At 40.4% G+C, this 19950-nt stretch overlaps 1 protein-coding gene and 1 non-coding gene across 3 annotated transcripts; both read right to left on the bottom strand.

Moving 5' to 3' along the window:
- Window positions 1–800: 800 nt before the first annotated feature.
- trim8b (tripartite motif containing 8b) lies at window positions 801–13363 on the bottom strand. 2 transcript variants are annotated; one of them, XM_037755716.1, is made up of 6 exons: window positions 12204–13363; window positions 11180–11967; window positions 3678–3773; window positions 3298–3563; window positions 3071–3186; window positions 801–2963 (listed from the first exon to the last, which is right to left on the bottom strand). In XM_037755716.1, exons 2-6 carry the CDS (start codon window positions 11783–11785, stop codon window positions 2266–2268), a joined length of 1782 nt encoding a protein of 593 aa, XP_037611644.1. In that variant the 5' UTR covers window positions 11786–11967; window positions 12204–13363; the 3' UTR covers window positions 801–2265. The 2 variants fall into 2 exon arrangements, with proteins under 2 accessions (XP_037611644.1, XP_037611645.1); XM_037755717.1 differs by having other exon boundaries at window positions 13139–13363.
- Window positions 13364–19634: 6271 nt separating this feature from the next.
- Window positions 19635–19749, bottom strand: LOC119480064. Its single transcript, XR_005204806.1, has one exon. It is a non-coding gene; the product is annotated as a U5 spliceosomal RNA (small nuclear RNA).
- Between the last annotated feature and the right edge of the window lie 201 nt (window positions 19750–19950).

The raw sequence follows: 19950 nt of genomic DNA, 5'->3' as shown, positions 1-19950 counted from the left end.
TTTCCCAGTTGTAATTACGAGTTTGATGCTGACATGAACAGTATTTATAAAGTCAAAAACTCCAATATGACATGAAGGCAGCATTAACGTACGGTCAAACTAGTGGTGCAACGGCTCAACAAGCCCACGGTTTGGTTTGTATTGAGGTTTTGAGTCACAGTTTCAGATCGGTTTGTTTTGCACGTTAAGGAAAAGAAAAACACAACCGTTTCCATTCAAACTCCAAAATGTATAGATTGATTGATAGTAATGAATGATTTTTCTGTATTATATGAAGCCTACATGAAAGCTACATGAAATAAGGCAGGATACTTAATGGTCAAGTAGGCCCATGCTCAGATAATTGCCTCTTCTACAGTATATCTCTAGCACTTCATCAAATAATTAACAGGCCTACAGTTCAACAAGCCCACAGTTTGTGTTTTTACGGTTCCGGTTTGCATCCCTATAGGTCATACAACATTTCCATCCTACAAAATGGCCTTGAACAAAAGGACGCAATGTCACATTTCTGATGCAGGTAATTCATAAATATTGATCAGAGCTATGACAAACTGTAAACAGTGTTGAGCGACGTAACAGTTTTCAGTCTGGTAGTGGGATGATGTACTAAAAATAACAGGGAAGCACGCTAGAATAATAACTTCTCCATTCCCAAACAAAGAGCAGCAGTGTTTCTAGTGGCCGATGGAGCATATTTACGCACAATAACCCAAATACAGAATATCGCCACCCTTATCTTTTAAACGAACATGAAAAAAAACGGGATTTGCACATACAGACTTGACAGCAGAGACTGGTTTAAATTTGTTTGTTTATTTGGAACCCTTCTCCAAATCACGTCTGTAATTTTTCCATTTCACAAAATATTTACAAAAAAAGATACTTTTATGTTGTTGGTTTGTTTTTCTCTTTATGTTGACTGTCGTTAACGGCTCCTCTTTAGGATGATGACAATTGCTTACATCTCGCAGCAGTCCGGTCTTGTTCTTTTAGAAAAGGTTCATGAAAAAAATTCCTCCCACCCATCTTTTTCTTCCACACACTCATTTTAAAACTGCATACATTTCCCCCCCCCCATTGTTCTTCTTTTGAGTGCTTTAAAAAACTCTTCCTTGCATGCTTTCAGCTGCAAACAGGAAGCCAAGAGCTTGTGTGCTTATTGAGAGGAAGTGACATCTTTGCCCTGCAGGAAGTACAATTACAGCATCATCAGATCCTCCAGATGCTTGATTGGTTTGGTCTGTCCAGTCTTGCCCTTTTTCTCTAAAATTAGAGTCTCTCTAGACAAGCATAAAACCTACAGATGTACCAAATAACACAAAGTCATCGTAATTACTAAATGGAAACAGTCTTTGTCAGAAGAAGATTTTCTGTCCAGTGGGAAGCCTGATAGCAGGAAAGGAGTGCTAGGAATAAGAGCCAAATTCCCAAAACTCTTTGGGCCACCGGCCCTTCAAGATGCAGCTCCAGTGTCCCCCTTTGGGTCAGCATCCGTAGTCCAGGCATAACAAGGCGTCCACAAGTGCATTGTGGGTGTTCCATGGAAGAGCGTTTTGTGTTCAAGCCGTACGATCCATCCCTGAACTCAGCAAAGAAAAGGAAGAGGTGCCATGACGATGAAAATCAAGAGACACAAAGGGACCATAGTCCCTCTTTAAAAGGGTCTACCAAACAAAGTGGGCAGAAAAATATGATGCTAATAATAACATAAGGCAATCGACCTCAGTACAACTAGAGGGGTGATTATATCAGAGAAACATGAGGCGCTAAACTGGAAAGCTCAACACTGTTTTATCTCTTTTCCCTTTAGCGCCAGTGAGAAGCCATGAAGAGGCGTTTTCTAATAAAAGTTAATTTTCTATCAATCGGTCTCCTGCTCTATAAATAAAAAAAAGATGCATGTCCTCTTAGGCCTCTCTTGTTTCTTGTTCATGTGTAAAATGCTGAGCTAAGTTGTGCCAGAGTGAGCGCGTTGGCTTGCATTTTACGTATAATACACTACATGAAACACTGACTGAAAATAAAGAAAATAAAAACACAAAAGAGATCAACCCTGCCCCCGAATGTTCTAGATCTGTGTGTGTGTGTGTGGATATAATTCTTAATATTTTAATGTGTGTATAGTATAACTGTGTTTTTTCCGGTTAATAAGACGGTAAAGGTGTGCTATTTTGGTGCCTGTCTCTATATCCAAGTGTGTGTGTGTGTGTGTGTGTGTATGTGTGTGTGTGTGTGTGTGTGTGTGTGTGTGTGACTACTCTGTTAACTAGTGACATAGTGCTTTGTAGAGGGCTGCCCATACAGCCCGTAGAAATCGGCATGTCTGTGTGTCTGCGAGGCGTCTATCCAGTCCCTCACTGCCAAACCCTGCATGGACGGACCTCCAGAGGCCAGGCCGGGTGGAGGCGGGTAGTCTTGGGCGCTGACCCAGGGGAAAGAGCCAGAGCGCGGGTACGGGGGATGGCTGCGGTGGCCCGACACCGAGGGCACTCCGGAGCAGTAGCAGTTATCCATCGTACACACCAGGATCTTACGGCCGCCGTATTGTGGCAGCACGGCCTGCTGGGAGGAGTGCGAGGAGCTGCTGCCTCCGGGAGGAAAGTGCGAGGAGCCGAACACGGAGCCTGAATGGTGGTTGGTCAGAGAGCCGCTTCCACTTCCTGTCCCGCCGCTCTCGCTGATGTGAGGTGGGCCGCAGGGGCCGAGAGGCTGCTGATTGGTGGACTGACCTTCTCCAGAGGCAGAGCCGGAGCCCAGGTAGGGCTGTTTGGCTAACGATGAGGAGGATGATGAGGAGGAGGAGGAGTCCTTGAAACCCGGAGCGGCGTTTTTTCCGACGTTCCCGTTTCCCTCTGGGAAGGCAGTGGAATGTTTCCGTTTCTCTGCTCCAGAGCCGGAGCTCTGACCGCTGGGATACGCAGGAACAGACTGCAGGAAGGTCGACGGAGGGGTGAGGGGAGCTGAGAGAAAGAGAAGAGGTGTGAAACAAGAGAAGGAACGTGGTAATTAAAATAAAAACACATTCATGTCCTGGATTAAAACCTGATAAATGTGTTTGAGATCCTACCTTCCAGGGTTCTCTTCAAGCTCTTCTCTCTTTTTGAGATTTCAGAGAGGAATAGTTTAGAGTTTAGATTCCCCACTTTGTAAGGAGGGAGACTGCTGCCCACACATGCGTGAGACCTGCAAAAAGTGCCAAGAGATGTGCAAAATTTAAGATAAGACGTCAGCTTTGAAACATCTCCTGCGTGATATAAACCCACAGGCACGAATTTTTTAAAACTTTGCTCTCACCTGTCTGTGAGGATTTTAACAGGCTTGGTGTTTTTCATGAAGCTCAGCTCCTCTGCCTTACTGAAGGCTGTGTGGATGGAGCTCAGCAGCTTCTGGGCCTCGTGGCGCTGCTCACCAAGAACTAAAACCTGGGCAGCGTTCTCCTGGCAGAACCGAGCCTGAGCACGGTCCAGAGCCTCCAGTGTCCGACCGAGATCCTCCTCCAGGAGCTGGTGCATCCGCTGGTACTGCAGACGCACCTCCTCTTTCAGCTCACACACCCTGTCCTGTAGAGAAACAAACATTCAAATGTTCCTTTGTATTGTGCAACGCCGTGTAGAATCTCTGTGAATGTGCGTAGCTGCGTTGACGCCCACAGATTTCAGGTTGTAAAAACATACCTCCACCACACACTTGTCAGAGTCGAGTTTGCAGAGCTGCTCTTCAATCTCCTGCACTCGTTCCTCCACGCGCTCCTGCTGTCTCAACAGGCTTTGCTGTGAGGTGAGAAAGAAAGAATGAAAGAATAAACCGTTAAAACCATTACTCACTAGTGCGATGCGAAAATGTGGTGCGGTGCGGAAAATCCGCGTGCAAATGTAGACCGGGTCGGGTGCGAATTATCTGCGTTGCCGTGTTCCATTTTCGTCAATGAGGCGTAATGAGTTGCCTCCTAAATAGTGCCAGTGTTCACTCCACACAACAAAAACCTATCCAGACAGAGAAGGTGTAAGAGGCTAACATTAACTACACAATACATAAACTAATCAGACCCCAAATGTGATGCTAACGCTAGCTCTTGTGGCTAACCCCGTTCCGTGACCAACATATAACATAAGCAAGTGCATATTAGCAACACCATCTTCATTGTATCCCAGCTGCTGGGCGATCTGCTATATGTTGTTCTACTGGCTTTATGCTCACTGTCGTCACGCACATACAGTCTGTCAGCCCGGCGTAACGTTAGCGAGTGTCCAACAGACCGTGTGAGTGTGGGGTTGTCGGTGGCCTTAAAGCTGTGAACGTAGCAGTGCAGTGTGTGTACAGTTTATTTGTTGGTGAATAAATGCTACAACTCCTCAGGACCCAAGCCAAATTCCCATATCCTGCAACACCGGCTCAGAATCTCTTAAGGTGGGCTGTTAAGGTGGACCTGCTTTTCTCCTTTAAGTGACAAGCCGCTTCTCTGAGTTTTGCTCAGCTTTTTATTTCATTTTTTAATATTTCTATTAACCGCTTAACCGATAGCATTAATCGATTTAAATTCTTAACGTCAGTTAACGGTTAAATATTATTAACATCCCTAGTAGTAGTGTTTGTCGTATATTATTGGGTGTTGAGAAGGGGACGGCTCATTGTTATGCCAAAACACCAATAGTCCAAAGAACTGACCAAAAAAAATAACATTAGTCCGACAGTTTGTTACCCCGAAAACAAACCCCCATTGTTCCAAGGCAAACAGAAGCACATGGCTAATTATTATGCAGAATGACGGTGATCAAAGGATTTCATTGGTCAAACATATATTTACGGAAATTTGCTGAAATCAAGGTCCATCTAAATATTCTTTTCCCTGCACAAATGTTCCTCAGGGGTGTGAAAGCATTCATGAGAACCCACAAAATCAGTTTTTATAAACGTCCGTGCAAACTTCTCGGACGAAAATCCGTCTTGGTGTGAAACGTCTTTTAAGCTTTGGGAAGTTGTGACCTCAGTTAGTCGCTAGCATCCCCTCCCCATGCCTGAGATATTAGGATCCGGGAGCCGGCTAATTTAGTCTCCAACCAACACACAATCCCTGTGGGGGAGGAGGGAGGGAGTGCTGTCATAGCAACCAACAGCTATTTTGTGTTTGCATTAGTGAGTGTGGACTAATGTTGGGGGAGCTGGGGGCAGAGATAGATAAATGGGCAGAAAAAGCTCCAGAAGCTCTCCTCTCTGAGCTTTAAAAGTTGTATTCACACAGTGAAAGCTGCTCTGGCAATGTTGTGGCAACAACACTTGTTATTTCTAGGACGACGATGGCATGTGAACAACAGCAGACGCCCGCTCGGGCAAAGCTGAGATGCCTATCCAGCTCAGCTTGAGGCCAAAATAAATTAAAAACGTAATTAATGGCTCCATATGAGAGCAACAATCCTTTATGTTGCTCCCTACATCGTATAAATCTGAGAGGAGGAATGTCATTGACACAGATTTGCTAATCCTTCATGTTATTAATATTTAATGTGAGATATGAATAATCCTCAGTCAACATTTAATGACAGAGAAGCATGCTGATAAGATGGTACAGAGCTAAATAATGCTGCTGCCAACATGATCCAGATTCAAATAAACAAGAGTCTACAGTATTTAATGCTAATGTTAGCATGCTAACATGCGCACAATGATGCTAATGTGCTTACACTAAGCAGGTATAATGGTAACCATCTCAGTGCAGTGTGTTAGCATGCTAACATTTGCTATATAGCACCAAAGTGAAGCTTCAAACCAAAGTAGGGCTGCAATTAATGATTATTTTTTATTATCAATTAATCTGCCATTCATTAATCGATGAATCGATTAGTTTAATGTTTCATTTTTAGTCTGTAAAAAGTAAAAAAAAATGTAATGTCTGACAGGGACCATCCATATGTAAATTGATTGTAATGTATGATGTTGTATTATGTATTTTTATTTCTTAAAAGCCTAACCAGGGACAAGGTCTGCAAATTAGCTGGAAGTCCTACATACATCACATCGGTTGCATTTTATTAAAATATAACAATGTCTACTGTCCCTGTCAAATAAATAAATAAATGAATAAATAAAAGCCCCTTGTAAAAAAATAAATAGTCTATATGAAATAGGGCTGTCAAAGTTACGGTCATGGCCATTTTCAAAGGGGTCCCTTGACCTCTGACCTCCAGATATGTGAATGAAAATGGGTTCTATGGGTACCCACGAGTCTCCCCTTTACAGACATGCCCACTTTATGATGATCACATGCAGTTTGGGGCAAGTCATAGTCAAGTCAGCACACTGACACACTGACAGCTGTTGTTGCCTGTTGGGCTGCAGTTTGCCATGTTATGATTTGAGCATATTTTTTATGCTAAATGCAGTACCTGTGAGGGTTTCTGGACAATATCTGTCATTGTTTTGTGTTGTTAATTGTTTTTACAATAATAAATATATACATACATTTGCATAAAGCAGCATGTTTGCCCACTCCCATGATGATAAGAGTATTAAATACTTGACAAATCTCCCTGTAAGATACATTTTGAACAGATAAAAAATTTGTGATTAATTTGCGATTAATCACAGTTAAATATTTTAATCGATTGACAGCGTTAATATGAAATAACCACACGGTAAAGCCTATTTTTTTATACTCCTGTGTGAATTCAATACTTGAAAATAAATATAGACCTAGCCTATATCATGATAGAAACGACATAGAAAAATATATACAATAAACATTTTTATATCATATCGCCCAGCTTTAGTCGGGAGCAAAGTGGTTAAAATAAGAGATTAAATCTGTCATTAATCCCACAAGTCAATAATCAGTTGTTTTTCACAAGCTGAAGGTCTGTTCACGTACCATCATCATCGTCATCATCATTTAATCATTCCAGCTAAAGAGCAGCTGATTTTATCATTAGTGATCAGCTGCTGTAGAGCTCAACAGGAATGAAAACCTGCTTAGACTTGGGCCTCAGTGGCACATGGTTGGGAACCACTGCCCTAGATATCTCTAACACACACACACACGGCATGGTTAGATCCAGGACTGTGACCTGGTTGTGCTGATTGATTGAGTTAGGCTCCGAGCAGAAGCCAGGGGAAAAACAGGGTCGAAGGAGCCGAGGCTTCCCAGAGGGGGGTAGCATCTAAATGTATGGGATACCTTTGGGGGAGAGAGGGGGGGGGGGTATAAAGAGGGGAGGGTGCTCTTTAGCTGTCATTTCACCACAGCGTCTTTTCCATCAGAGCCACCAGAGCAGGAGAGCGGGGCCAGAGGGAAGGTCGGTCCTCGCCTGGAGTGGCTGGTGGATGGTGTGAGAGGTGGATTTGGTTGGGGGGGGGGGGGCTGTCGGACGTGAAGAGCAAAGGGGGGGCGCTGTGTGTGTGTGGAGAGGGAGTCCACTCTGCATTCCTTGATTGCATTCAACATGGAGGAGGTTTTCACTACCATAAGGGTTAACATGGCTAAAATCAATGTCACAATGTAATAAAGATTATTTTTCTGATATCTACACACTCGGTTCCCCAAGGAAATCATTTCACAGAGGTAGTCGCCACCAAGATCTTGTCTTGTGAGCATTTTATTTAGTAGAAGATGGTCTATAGCCACTGCTCTTTATTTATTTTTAACGATGCTAGTGGAGGTTAAAGCCCGGCCGAAATGTCAATTATTTGCTTCTCAAATGTTAGGGTTTGATGCTTTTATTTGTCTTATATAGGGCTGTCGATCGATTAAAATATTTAATTGCGATTAATCGCAAATTAAATCACACATTTCTTATGTGTTCAAAATGTACCTTAAAAGGGAAATTTGTCAAGTATTTAATACTCTTATCAACATTGGGAATGGGCAAATATGCTGCTTTAAGCAAATGTATGTAAAGGGTAGACTCATGGGTACCCATAGAAACCATTTTCACTCCTTTGAAAATGGTCATGACAGTCATATGATACCATCATCTCCACTCTAGCTTTAAAACTGAGCCCGCTACAACCTCCGAAATATCGATTGCATTAATGCATTAAAGAAATTTGTGGCGTTAAAACGAATTTGCGTTAACACGTTAACTTTGACAGCCTCGTTTTATATGATAGTAAATGTAGTCTTGGACTGTTGGTTGTAAAAAAAACAAGACATCACCTTGGACTGTGGGAAATTATAATGGGCATTAATCACAATTTTCTGATATTTTAGAGGCAATACGATTTATTGATTAATCAAAAAAAATAGTAATCAGATTATTCGATAGTGAAAACAATAGTTAGCTGCATCCCTACTTTTGGTTTGGGACTTAATATCTGCAAAACTAATCACATTTCCATCAACCTCCACCCTTCTTTACTCCTCCATGACAGTTAACTGAATATCTTTGAGTTATGGACAAAACAAGACATTTGAGGACGTCATCTTGGGCTTTGGGAAACACTGATCGACATTTTTTTCACCATTTTCTGACATTTCATAGACCAAACAACTAATCGATTAATTGAGGAAATAATCGACAGATTAATCGACAATGAAAATAATCGTTAGTTGCAGCCCTAGCACGAAGCGCTGCTGTCCCTAGCATGCTAACACACTACAGGATGGTTAACTTAGACCTTTTTCACAGCAGACATCCATTCATGTTTACAACACGGGAAGTCGTGTACACAATATGCTAGGCGTTCAAGGCGTCACAACACTGCTGCTAAGCAACGGCAATATTAACGTTACTGTCGGTGTCTAGAAGCCACAGAGGCTATCAATTTAGCAAGCTAGCAAGCGTGGTAACATAATGCAGGAAATGCAAAGGCATAATGACAGAGGAAAAAGAAGAGGCCGTTGGGAATATCAACATTTTCCTCAGACATATTATAACATTACGAAGAAAAACAATATACGACTAACACTTCAATATATTCATTTATTATGCATTTAAAAATTAACATTCATGACCTCCGCCATTTCTGACAACGTCAGCAAACACTTCACAACTCGTAAAGTCGGAGCTTTCAGAAACTTTCCACTTACGAGGTCGTGAATACCACAAGAGGTAGGCGTTCATATGGACTCTTCTCGTGAACACGGTTAACACAACCCCATTTAAAAGCACCATAAGTCAAAAGTCTGCCATGAAAAAGGTCTATTGTGAGCATGCCGCCCTAATTAAATCGGGCTCTACTTATCGCCCAGTCTGATTATAGATGATGTGGCTGTAAACGTAAAGTAATTTGGTAACACAGCTTTTAGATTCAGACCAGGTCCCACCCAATGGCCTTCCTGTGCCCCAGGTGACTGATTAACTATACATAAAGCTGAGTCATAGCATTACCGACAGGAAATACACCCGAGCATGACACGGTTGACACCTAAACAGGGTGTTGGGTGAATAACATGAGTCAGTCAGCAGTGAGGCCTTCACGGTTCTCCCTCTGACTAAGCTGCCCCCCTTTAATAAGAAAGAAAGGGGGAGGAAACCAATTCAACCTCTGCCCGAAACCGACGACAGCGAGCACCAAACCCCCAGGAAGGGAAGAGGTTAATAAAAAAGGCCCAAGTAGACCGCAGAATCAAGTGACGAATCACTTTAATCCCCCTTTCCCTTGTCTCCACTCCCCCCCACCCCTCCCTCACAACTGGCGATCCCTGAGCTAGGATGCACCTGTGCTGGGGAGATAAGGCCCTCTGAGGGCCCCTCATTGTTCCACCCTCGACTGCATTGTTTGTCATTCCAACAGATGAGAACGGAGGTTGGAGTGGATCACAACTGAAAAATGCACAAGACTCTCAAACGGGCGCTTAAAAAAACACTCAAAATGCATTTGTGTCTTAAAATGGGAAATGCTGTTTTTGATAAAGTAAAGTGATTTAGTAAATATGAACAATTGAGAACTTTGAACCCAAATATCTCCACTAAATGTCTTTTATTTGGCTAAAAATGACATAATATGCCCTTTGTTCTGGTGATATTTGCTTGATGACTACAAAGAGGATGAAAAATTACCTCCCTGGCTTGTGTGAAGCTATGTTTTGGTACTTGAAGGTAGGGATGCAACTAACAATTAATTTCTTTGTCGATTAATCTGTCGCTCATTTTCTCCATTAATCGATTAGTAGTTTGGTCTATAAAATGTCATAAAATGGAGAAAATTGTCAATCAGTGTTTCCCAAAGCCCAAGATGACGTCCTCAAATGTCTTGTTTTGTCCACAACTCAAAGATATTCAGTTTACTGTCATAGAGGAGTAAAGAAACCAGAAAATATTCACATTTAAGAAGCTGGACTCAGATCATTTAGACTTTTTTTTCTTAGAAAATGACTCAAATCGATAAATCAATCATCAAAATAGTTGGCAATTAATGGATTAATCGTTGCTGCTCTACTTGAGTGGGCACTTAGCCACCACTTATTGATCAACGATGAATTGACAAATTCTTGCAAGTAGGGCCACAACTAATGGTTATCTTCTCGCCCACAGAGCAGGATGCAAAAACATTAATCGATTACTTTCTCGATTAACGTTTTAGTCTATAAAATGTCCTCAGAGCCAAATGTGAGGTCTTAAAATGTCTTGTGTTTGACCAACAGAAGATATTCAGTTTGCTATCAGAGAAGATGTAATTCACATTTGAAGATCTGGACCCAGTGAGAACATCTTTGCTTAGAAAATGTCTTAAATGATTTATCGATTATCCAAATAATTGCCTTTTCTTGGAAGATGTCTGACTTCCCTGACGAGCCAGTGATGAAGTCGAATCACTAGCTTTAATTTTGTGATTTTTTCAGAGTGTGTCTTCACCCTGATTGTGTTTGTTTTAGGGCTGACCCGAATGCTTCGAAGATTCGACCATAGCCACGGTATTCAACCTCCAAATCAGTATTCGAATGTAATAATAATGTATAAATCCCCACATAGTCCATGAAATAACACATTATTCATTATTCATATTCAACATTAAGTATTATAAGTTATTCTCAGACGAATATCGCTGTTTGTTATGTGTAGAGGTGCGTGTGTGTACAGTAGACTGTTCCGGGCACTGAAATGGTTGGAGATGGAGACAGAAAATGTCAGCCTGAAGCTTCGAATACCTTAGAATATTTCTCATCGAAGCCTCGAAGCCCAAAAAATGGTATTCGGGACAGCCCTAGTTTGTTAAATGTGTGTGTACGATATATAATTCTTACTCTGATGTCGTTGCGTCGCAGCTCCACGTCAGTGACGGCGTGTCCGTGGCTGGGGTGGCATCGGGCGAAGCAGCAGTACTGGCACACCGCCGTCTGCTCGGCCTCGCAGTGGTACAGCCTGTACTCGTCGTGCTGCAGGCAGGTCCAGGCCTTCACCGCCTCCGCCTCCACCAACAGGTGACCCAGGGCCGAGCACGGCTGCTGCAGGTGCGTCTGGACGTGGGACTGGCAGCATGGGGCGTTGCAGCGCAGGCACACCTTCACGGCGGGCAGCGGCGGGCCTCGACGGCACAGGATGCACTGCAGCGCCGGCGTGGTGGCCTTCTCCACGCTCAGGGCGTTGTACTTCTCGACTATGTTGGACAGTTTGTGGTTCTTCTCCAGGCTGGGCTTCTGCGTGTAAGCATGATTGCACTCGGGGCAGCGGGCCAGCGTAGAGTCTTTGGCCCAGGCCTCGCTGATGCAGCCCCGGCAGAAGTTGTGCTTGCAGGGCAGCTGGATGGGATCTGAGAACACGTGCAGGCAGATGGGGCAGATGAGCTCCTCCTCAAAACAGTTCCTCCACGTCTCAGCCATGTCAGACGCCATCATGGTGCGGGCAGGCATACACTAACTTCTTCCCCCACACTTCTACCAGACCCCTCTATAGGTCCTCGCAGGAAACTGTCTGTATATTTCAATCCCTTGTGACCAAAACTCCCTGACAGATGACGAAGTATTGCTTATTGCTGCAGCATGAAGGCCAGAAAATTGACCAGAGAGAAGGCTTCGGGCGAGGATGACAACACCTTTCAACACACACACACACACAGCAGGGGCTGACGTTATACAGATTACAGTAAACGCTTTCCTTTCCTCTAAATCACACAGACCTGCCTTTACAGCCTCTATATGCTTATAGGCCTATACAGGAAGCAGGTTAAAACCATGAAATGCAAACAAGGCACAAACATCTACATCATATGATGAATCTAAGCACATGAAAAGATTTTTTTTTCCTGGCTGAGGAGAGGGAGGCCCTTACCTTTAAAAAAGCTTCAACGTCGGATTATGACTGTTTCAGAGCAGAAAAAGCATGACAAAAAGGACTCACCACACCCTGATTACTATTCACACACAAAGACAGCTTCTTTTTTAACCTGAATCTTGTTTTATCTGGACCTCAAGGACAATTCATCCAGTCAATAATCACAACACAACGCACTGCTTTTTGTCTGCTGAATCATAAATAAGCACCTGCAATTTAATTACACATACAACCAAAGAGAGGTTGCTTTTTTACAACACAATCCTCCAAATTCAACATTAGATGAATAAGCTATGTGGCACACACCAGTCTCTCTCTCTGCATATCTGTACACAAGGCCTCAGCTTTTTTTTTCCTCCTTCCTCCTACCAGGTTACACTCGACAACAAAGGCCTTTATAATCTCATTAAAACAGGAAAATCATACCCAGGGCCTCATCATTTTCCAGCCTGTTTACTGCATAGTTAATGGTTTTTAATAGTCTGAGTCCTCCTGCGCACACAACAAACACAAAGGCTTTTTAAAAAGGATCCGCAGGAATGTTGGCTGCAACCAATCCAACTCCAACAACATCAAATATCTCCCTATTATTCAGCTTTATTCACCTTTATTCACCTATCTACCAACCAACATGATCTACTTCCTTATCTAGATTATTAAATACCTCACACGTCACCTCATTATTTCTCTACCAACAGCTCAGGTAATAATAACACACGATTATTATTTAAAAGCAGCCATTTTTGTTGTATATTTAACTATAAATATAAAAATATAACCCTCCTAATATCTTAAAGGAGACGTCTCTGTTCTGTCCTTGTTAGCTGTCATCAGCCATCTTGCTTTTTTTTTAAAAAGAAGAAGAAGAGTAACCGCCGCTGTTCGAACGCACTAACGGCTATTTAACCGTCATTACCACACATATAGAAAACCTCTTTCTGTCGGTATTGTAGGTCCAAACGGGAGGTTTGTTCGTGTCCAAACGCGGTGTTTCTGGTGTCCTGGTTTCGGTAAAAGAATCCAACACGGTAGAGGAGAATAATAATCGGTGTTTTCTCTCTTTCTTTCTTTCTTTCTCTGTGTGTCTGTATCGGTCAGGCTTTAGTAGAGAGAGGAGGAATGCAGCCGAGCTGGACTGAGCTCTGAACCAGCGTCAAGGTAACCGGTGGAACGGGGCACTTCCGGTGAGCCTTTTCAAAATAAAACTAACTGAGTTTTGAATGAAATACTTTATTTCGAACATATAATAAATAAAAACAGATAAAAAATAATAACAAACAAAACAAGAGTTATAGTGTCCGAAAAGGAGTAGGTAGAAGAAAAACTTATATTACCTTACCCCTTTCTCACTTCTCCTCTAATAACTCATATATCATAGAATGATAATATAATATAATATAAAAACTATCCCAGATTTATTTACATCCCAAGTTGAATATATGAACAGCATCCCAAGTTTATTTACAACCCACAAATACATCCGGAGTTAAAAAGTATATAACCAACCTTTAACACAACTCTTCTTCAACCATATACCTCCCAAAAATATCTTTCTTGTATAGCTTTTTAAATTGATTTATATTTGTGCTCCCCTTCAACCCATCACCTAACCCATTCCACAAATCCACCCCACAAACTGAAATACACATACTCTTCTTTTTTGTACGAACACAATGCTTTTTAAAATTGAATTTTCCTCTTAAATTATAACCCCCTCCCTGTCACAAAACATTTTTTGAATATTGCCCGGAAGTGAATTATGTCTTGCTTTAAACATAATTATTGCGGTTTTAAATTTGACCAAATCCATAAATTTCAATGCATGTGACTTCAAAAACAGTGTGTTCGTGTGTTCCCTATATCCCACATTATTTACTATTTACTAGTTAAAGCAGCAGTGGGTAGAAATGGAGCAAATATGATTTAAAGGTCCCATATCATGCTCATTTTCAGGTTCATACTTGTATTTTGTGTTTCTAGTAGAAAAAGTTTGCGTGCTGTAATGTTAAAAAAAACAACTTTATTTTCCTCATACTGTCTGCCTGATAATGCCTGTATTTACCCTCCTGTCTGAAACGCTCCGTTTTAGTGCATTTCAACAGAATTGCATTGCTAGGCAACAGTTTGGGTCCATGTTTACTTCCTGTCAGCTGTTGTCATTCACATACACTGCAACAGGAAATAAACTGGGACACATTTAGAATGTTTACGTTTAAAACCGTGAAATGGTCTATATATTTAATATTTGTGACTTCACATATGGACAGAAAGTAGTAAAGTATAAGTACTTATAAAGCAGTGATTTTAAGTGTTATGTGTGAAAATGAGGAACGTGGAGCATCTTGTGAAGTTATACTTTGGTTTAGGTTTCACAAATAATTAAATACTTAATCTTTTGGCACATCAACACCACATTATCATCAGTATCAGGACCTTGAAAAGACTGCAAGAAACTGTGTTTATTCCGAAGAAAGAACCACAAGGACTTGGGGGAAATTTCCTTTTTTATGTAGGAGGAAATTACTTTTTTTTCTCGTAAAGTTATGGCTTTATTCTCGAAATCTCAGATTTTTTTTTCTCCCTCAATGTGGCCCGAATACTCCGTGATATATAGATAAATAGAGTGCTGCAGCGATGACGTACTCCAACCAGGAAGTTAGCTTTGCCCTGGGTTCCCTTGATAAAAACCCAATGGGATTTTTCAATTGTTTTTTGGGTTGTTGCAAAAAATAAACTCTGTGGCAAACACACGTTTATGATACTTTTACGTTTTGTTCAGCAAGATAATCTTCACGAATGAACACCACTTTTATGATTTTTGAAGTATGAATGCAATCGGCAGAAGTAAAAAGCTAACGTTAGGCTATAAACTAACAACACCTGGTTGCATGAGCTTGAGTATACACAACGAGACTGTAAAGGCGGACGAGTCAGCGTGATGACGTTTAGTAGTCTCATTTAGCCACTTGTTAGCAACCACCTTTTAAAATCATATAATGGCTTCAAAATTCACGAGTGGGATATTAACTGACATATTTTATGTCGTAGAACAAAACGCTTGTGTTACACCACAGACCTTATTTCAGGCATCTAACTAAAAACCCATTAAAAAAAACCCATTGACTTCAAGACGAGAGAACCAGATGTGCTAAAATACTATTTTTTAGGACTCATTTAGGACTCATTCCTGTAGCACTCTATGGCATCTGCAAGATTTCACAGATCAGAGGAAAACAACCAATCAGAGCTGATCTGGAGCCTTGCCGTCTCTGAGCAGCTGTCAATCACTGGTGAACTCCGATCAAATGGTCAAACTAGGCAGCGCTGATCAAATATGAATCAATATTCTGTTACTGTAATGCCTATTTATTGCCTCAAATGTTTTCAGAAACGTCTTGTAGTGCACGGTTTAGCTGTAAAATGAGAAAGTTTGTGCCCACCAGCTGGAGCAAACTTTCTCATTTTACAGCTAAACAGTATCAGTATCTTCTCTCTGGCTTTATAACTGAGACCGTTACAACCTAAAAATCGGCAGTTGCATTGATGCGTTAAAGAAATTAGGGGCGTTAAAACAAATTTGCGTTAACGCGTTATTATCCCTTTAACTTTGACAACCCTACTTTGTGTACATATCATATCTTTTATAATCATTGTATTTTTTTTAATGTACAAGTAAGTAAAAAAATAAATAAATGCACCAGCTTTTGAAATAGGCACAGGGGGAACAGCAAGACATTTTGGCCTCCCAGTTTTGTAATTATACATAATTACTTGTGGGCCTTTTATGGATCCTCTCCAGCTGTGAGGATTTCCCTCCACTGCATTTTCTTTACTCCATTTGTAGCTTCACACATTATGTAGGAAAGAAACTCCACCTGTTTTTGGGATCGGAATGAAGCCAATGCATCAGAAAAGCAAAAGAATTGTATATTTTAACCTGCTTCCCATGACTCAACCACACTAACCAATGCATTGTTTCATTCAGATTCAGAATAAAACACACAGTAACCAGGCGTCACCGTGACATAGTGGTCTAGGACAGACCCCATGTAACCGCAATGTCCCCTAATAATGTCTGTTGAAACTGTTTTAGAAGGGCGCTGATTGAATTGTATTGCCATTTTAGAGGCTGTAGTTGTATTATGTTATATTGAGAGGTGTTTCTAATATTACATTTACCCTAATGATATATATGAGTCCTCTGAGACCTGTGAGACTTTACTGTTTTTCAGAGGTTGTAGCAGGCTCAGTTTTAGAGCTAGAGTGAAGAAATAATATCAAACTAGAAAACCTGAGGAACCCATAACAAGCATGCTGGGAAGGAGGCTAAATAACGCTCCAAAGTTGGGCTAAATTTTGGTGAGGAAAAACTGGCATGGCCATTTTCAAAGGGGTCCCTTGACCTCTGACCTCAAGATATGTGAATGAAAATGGGTTCTATGGGTACCCACGAGTCTCCCCTTTACAGACATGCCCACTTTATGATAATCACATGCAGTCTGGGTCAAAAACCAAGCCGTTTTTTTCATGTAGTATAAATGTGTTATTTTGGCCTATTCTAAAAATGGTGTATTTGAATATGTCTGCATACTGGGGTCCCTAAACAATCTTGAATTACATAAATTGGGTCTCACTGTAAAGCTGAGATTCTTGTGGATCCAAATAGCCCCAATTGCATTCATGTGTGATGATGTTAGCTACCATATTTTGCTTTATTTTGAAGCTGAATCAGCCAGCTTCCTGTATGAATCAGGCTGTCTGCAGCTGACCTGATGCAGTTTCTCAGCAACATCAGCCTCCCTCCTCCTCCTCTCTTCCTCCTCTCTTCCTCCTCTCCTCCTCCTCCTCCCTCCTTCCGGATCAATGCTACGCCGTCACGTGACCTGTCACACAACTGATGTGTGTCACGTTTTAACCGGGAGGAGCTGAGGGACGAACCGGGAGGAGGAAGGGAGGAAGGGCAGGAATCATACTTAAAGGGCTTTACTGCATCCCTTAATGGCCTGGAAGCTCAGCATGCTCATGCTCCTCTGGGGCAACACTGCATATCTGAGTGTGTGTGTGTGTGTGTGTGTGTGTGCGTGTGTGTGTGTGTGTGTGTGAGAGAGAGAGAGAGAGAGAGAGTGTGTTGATGTTGCAGGAAACTATAACTGTTTTATTACTAAATATAAATATAACTATTTATTTATTTATTTATTTATTTATTTATTTATTTATTTAATTTATTTTTCTTTCTTTAATTTGTTTTTGTCTCCATTTTGTTTTTTCCACATTTCATTTTATTTTATTTTGTTATGAGGAAAGGGAAGAAAAAGGAAAAAAAAAAACAAGAAAAACGTCACACTCTGGACCAGCAATATTATATAAATAGTCAGAAACTAATTTACAGCCACCTTGTCTATTTATGTTGGCTTTTTTAAAGTTTTGTTTATTTTATTTTATTTTTTTTATTTTTTTTATTTACTTTTTTTTTATTATTTATTATTTTTTTTTTTTTTTACTTTTTTTTATTTTTCTCTCCATTTTTTTTTTTATCCATATTTCATTTTATTTTATTTTTTTATGAGGAAAAGAAAGAAAAAAAAGAAAAAAAATATATATATAAAAAGAACAAGAAAAGAAGAAAACAAAACCTCCTCAACTGGCCGGTCATGGGTCATGATGCCTCAACACCAACTGGGCTCCTCCTCCATCTCCTCTCTCCTCCCTCCAATGATTATATGGATAGAAAAGGGCAAAAGGCCTGAGCTATCAAACCAGGCTCACAAATTTACGATACGATACGATAATGGCCTGGACGCTAAGCATGTTCCTCTGGGCCAACACTGCATATCTGAGTGTGTGTGTGCGTGTGTGTGTGTGTATATGTGTGTGTGTGTGTGTGTGTGTGTGTGTGTGTGTGTGTGTGTGCGTGAGAGTGTGTGTGTGTGTGTGTGCGTGAGTGTGTGTGTTGATGTTGCAGGAAACTATAACTGTAATATTCCCTCAGAGACTAAAGGGGCATTACACTTTATGAAATATTACACAAACAATATGACATGTCATACTCGCTGTGGTGGAGGAAGTATTCAAATCCTGTACTTATACTCCATCATCACTATCGAGTATCATCAGCAAAATGTACTTTAAGCTGTGTGGAAAGTACATTTACTCAAGTACTGTATGTACAATTTTGAGGTACTTGTACTTTACTTGAGCAATTCCATTTCCTCCTACTTACATACTCCTACTTCACTACAATTCAGAGGGAAATATTGTACTTTTTACTCCTCTACATTTATGAGATCACTTTGCAGATACCAAAATATAGTCAACAAATAAATCATAATGTATTATAAAAAGGATAAGATAAAACTTTATTGATCCTGGGGGGTAAAGTCAGCAGTATAAACAGTCATGTACATATTAATGTATCACTAATTATAATCCAATAATATTAATATTAATTATTCTGAAATGGGCCATTCTGCAAAATTAATACTTTCACTTTTGGTACTTTAAGTATATTTTGATGCTAATACTTTTGTACTTTTACTTCAGTAAAATTTTTAACGCAGGACTTTCACGTTTACAGAGTATTTCTATGTAGAGTATGTATGTTGAACGGTAGTACACATATTGGGCATGTAGTGTATAGTATATGATTTCGGACGAAGCCTTTGTGTTTTAAGAAATTCTGAATTACATGAAACATCACACTTAAAACAGACAATTCAACATTTCATACATAATTGACACTATAGATATCCTTCAGATGATAATAATCCAATTTAAATGTTAAATATTAAAACGATCTGAAAGGAGCCATTTTGCACAATTTGGAAATACACTTTATAGGTCCCATATATACCATTTTCAGGTTCATACTTGTATTTTATGTTTCTATTAGATCATGTTTACATACTGTAATGTTTCAAAAACCCTATATTTTCCTCATTCGGACTGCCTGAATATATACCTGTATTTACCCCTCTGTCTGAAACGCTCCGTTTTAACAACAACAACGTCATTTTGACTTGTCATAATTCCAGTTCAACATATCTACAACCTCATTCTGACTAGTCAAAATTTAATTTTAGATATCTAAAAAGGACAATGTAGAATCTAGAAATTGAGGCGGGATATAAGATATCTTGAACTGGAATTATGACTAGTCAGAACTAAATTGTAGATATCTGTAATGACAAACCCCATACACATGAATGGCTTAAGTAATTTGAATCATACTAGTCAAAATGTAATTACAGTTTTGCCTAGTCAAAATAGAATAAGGGATATCTTGAATTAGAGTTTTGACTAGGCAATATTACGTAATAAATATATCTGATAATAATATTTAGATATAAATGTTGGAACACTTTATGTGAAGAATTGCACATATGTAAATGTTCATATTGTATATATATATATTTTTGAACAGTGGTAGGAAGCCCCGCATGAAGCAGGGCATCAAAAAATTAGTTAAAACTCTTATTGTTCCTCTCCACGGAAATCTTTAGTAAAAGGCGAAAGATTTATACGATCTGAAGAGAAACAAGAGTGATCTGCCTGTCTGTAGTCAAAGAGACCTACCAGCTCCGCGACAAAACCACTTTAAGTGCTGGTTCAGTGTCAATTTTATTTACACATACATCTACACCACATAACGTGCAAATAAAGAAAACACTGAGAAACAAAACTACTGTGGAGTTTTAATGTTAGAAACATGTTTATTTAGCTTTAGTTGACCATTTATGTTGCACCG

This window comes from Sebastes umbrosus, chromosome 20, assembly GCF_015220745.1.
Source record: "Sebastes umbrosus isolate fSebUmb1 chromosome 20, fSebUmb1.pri, whole genome shotgun sequence".
NCBI lineage: Eukaryota > Metazoa > Chordata > Actinopteri > Perciformes > Sebastidae > Sebastes > Sebastes umbrosus.
This window is presented reverse-complemented; position numbering and strand designations above follow the sequence as displayed.

Excerpts from the sequence above, each read along its gene's own strand:
- trim8b (XM_037755716.1), bottom strand. The coding sequence starts at position 11,785 with ATGCCTGCCCGCACCATGATGGCGTCTGACATGGCTGAGACGTGGAGG. Across the intron at positions 3,564-3,677 it reads CTGACAAGTGTGTGGTGGAG|GACAGGGTGTGTGAGCTGAA; the intron begins GTATGTTTTTAC and ends GTTTCTCTACAG. Across the intron at positions 3,187-3,297 it reads GTTAAAATCCTCACAGACAG|GTCTCACGCATGTGTGGGCA; the intron begins GTGAGAGCAAAG and ends CACTTTTTGCAG.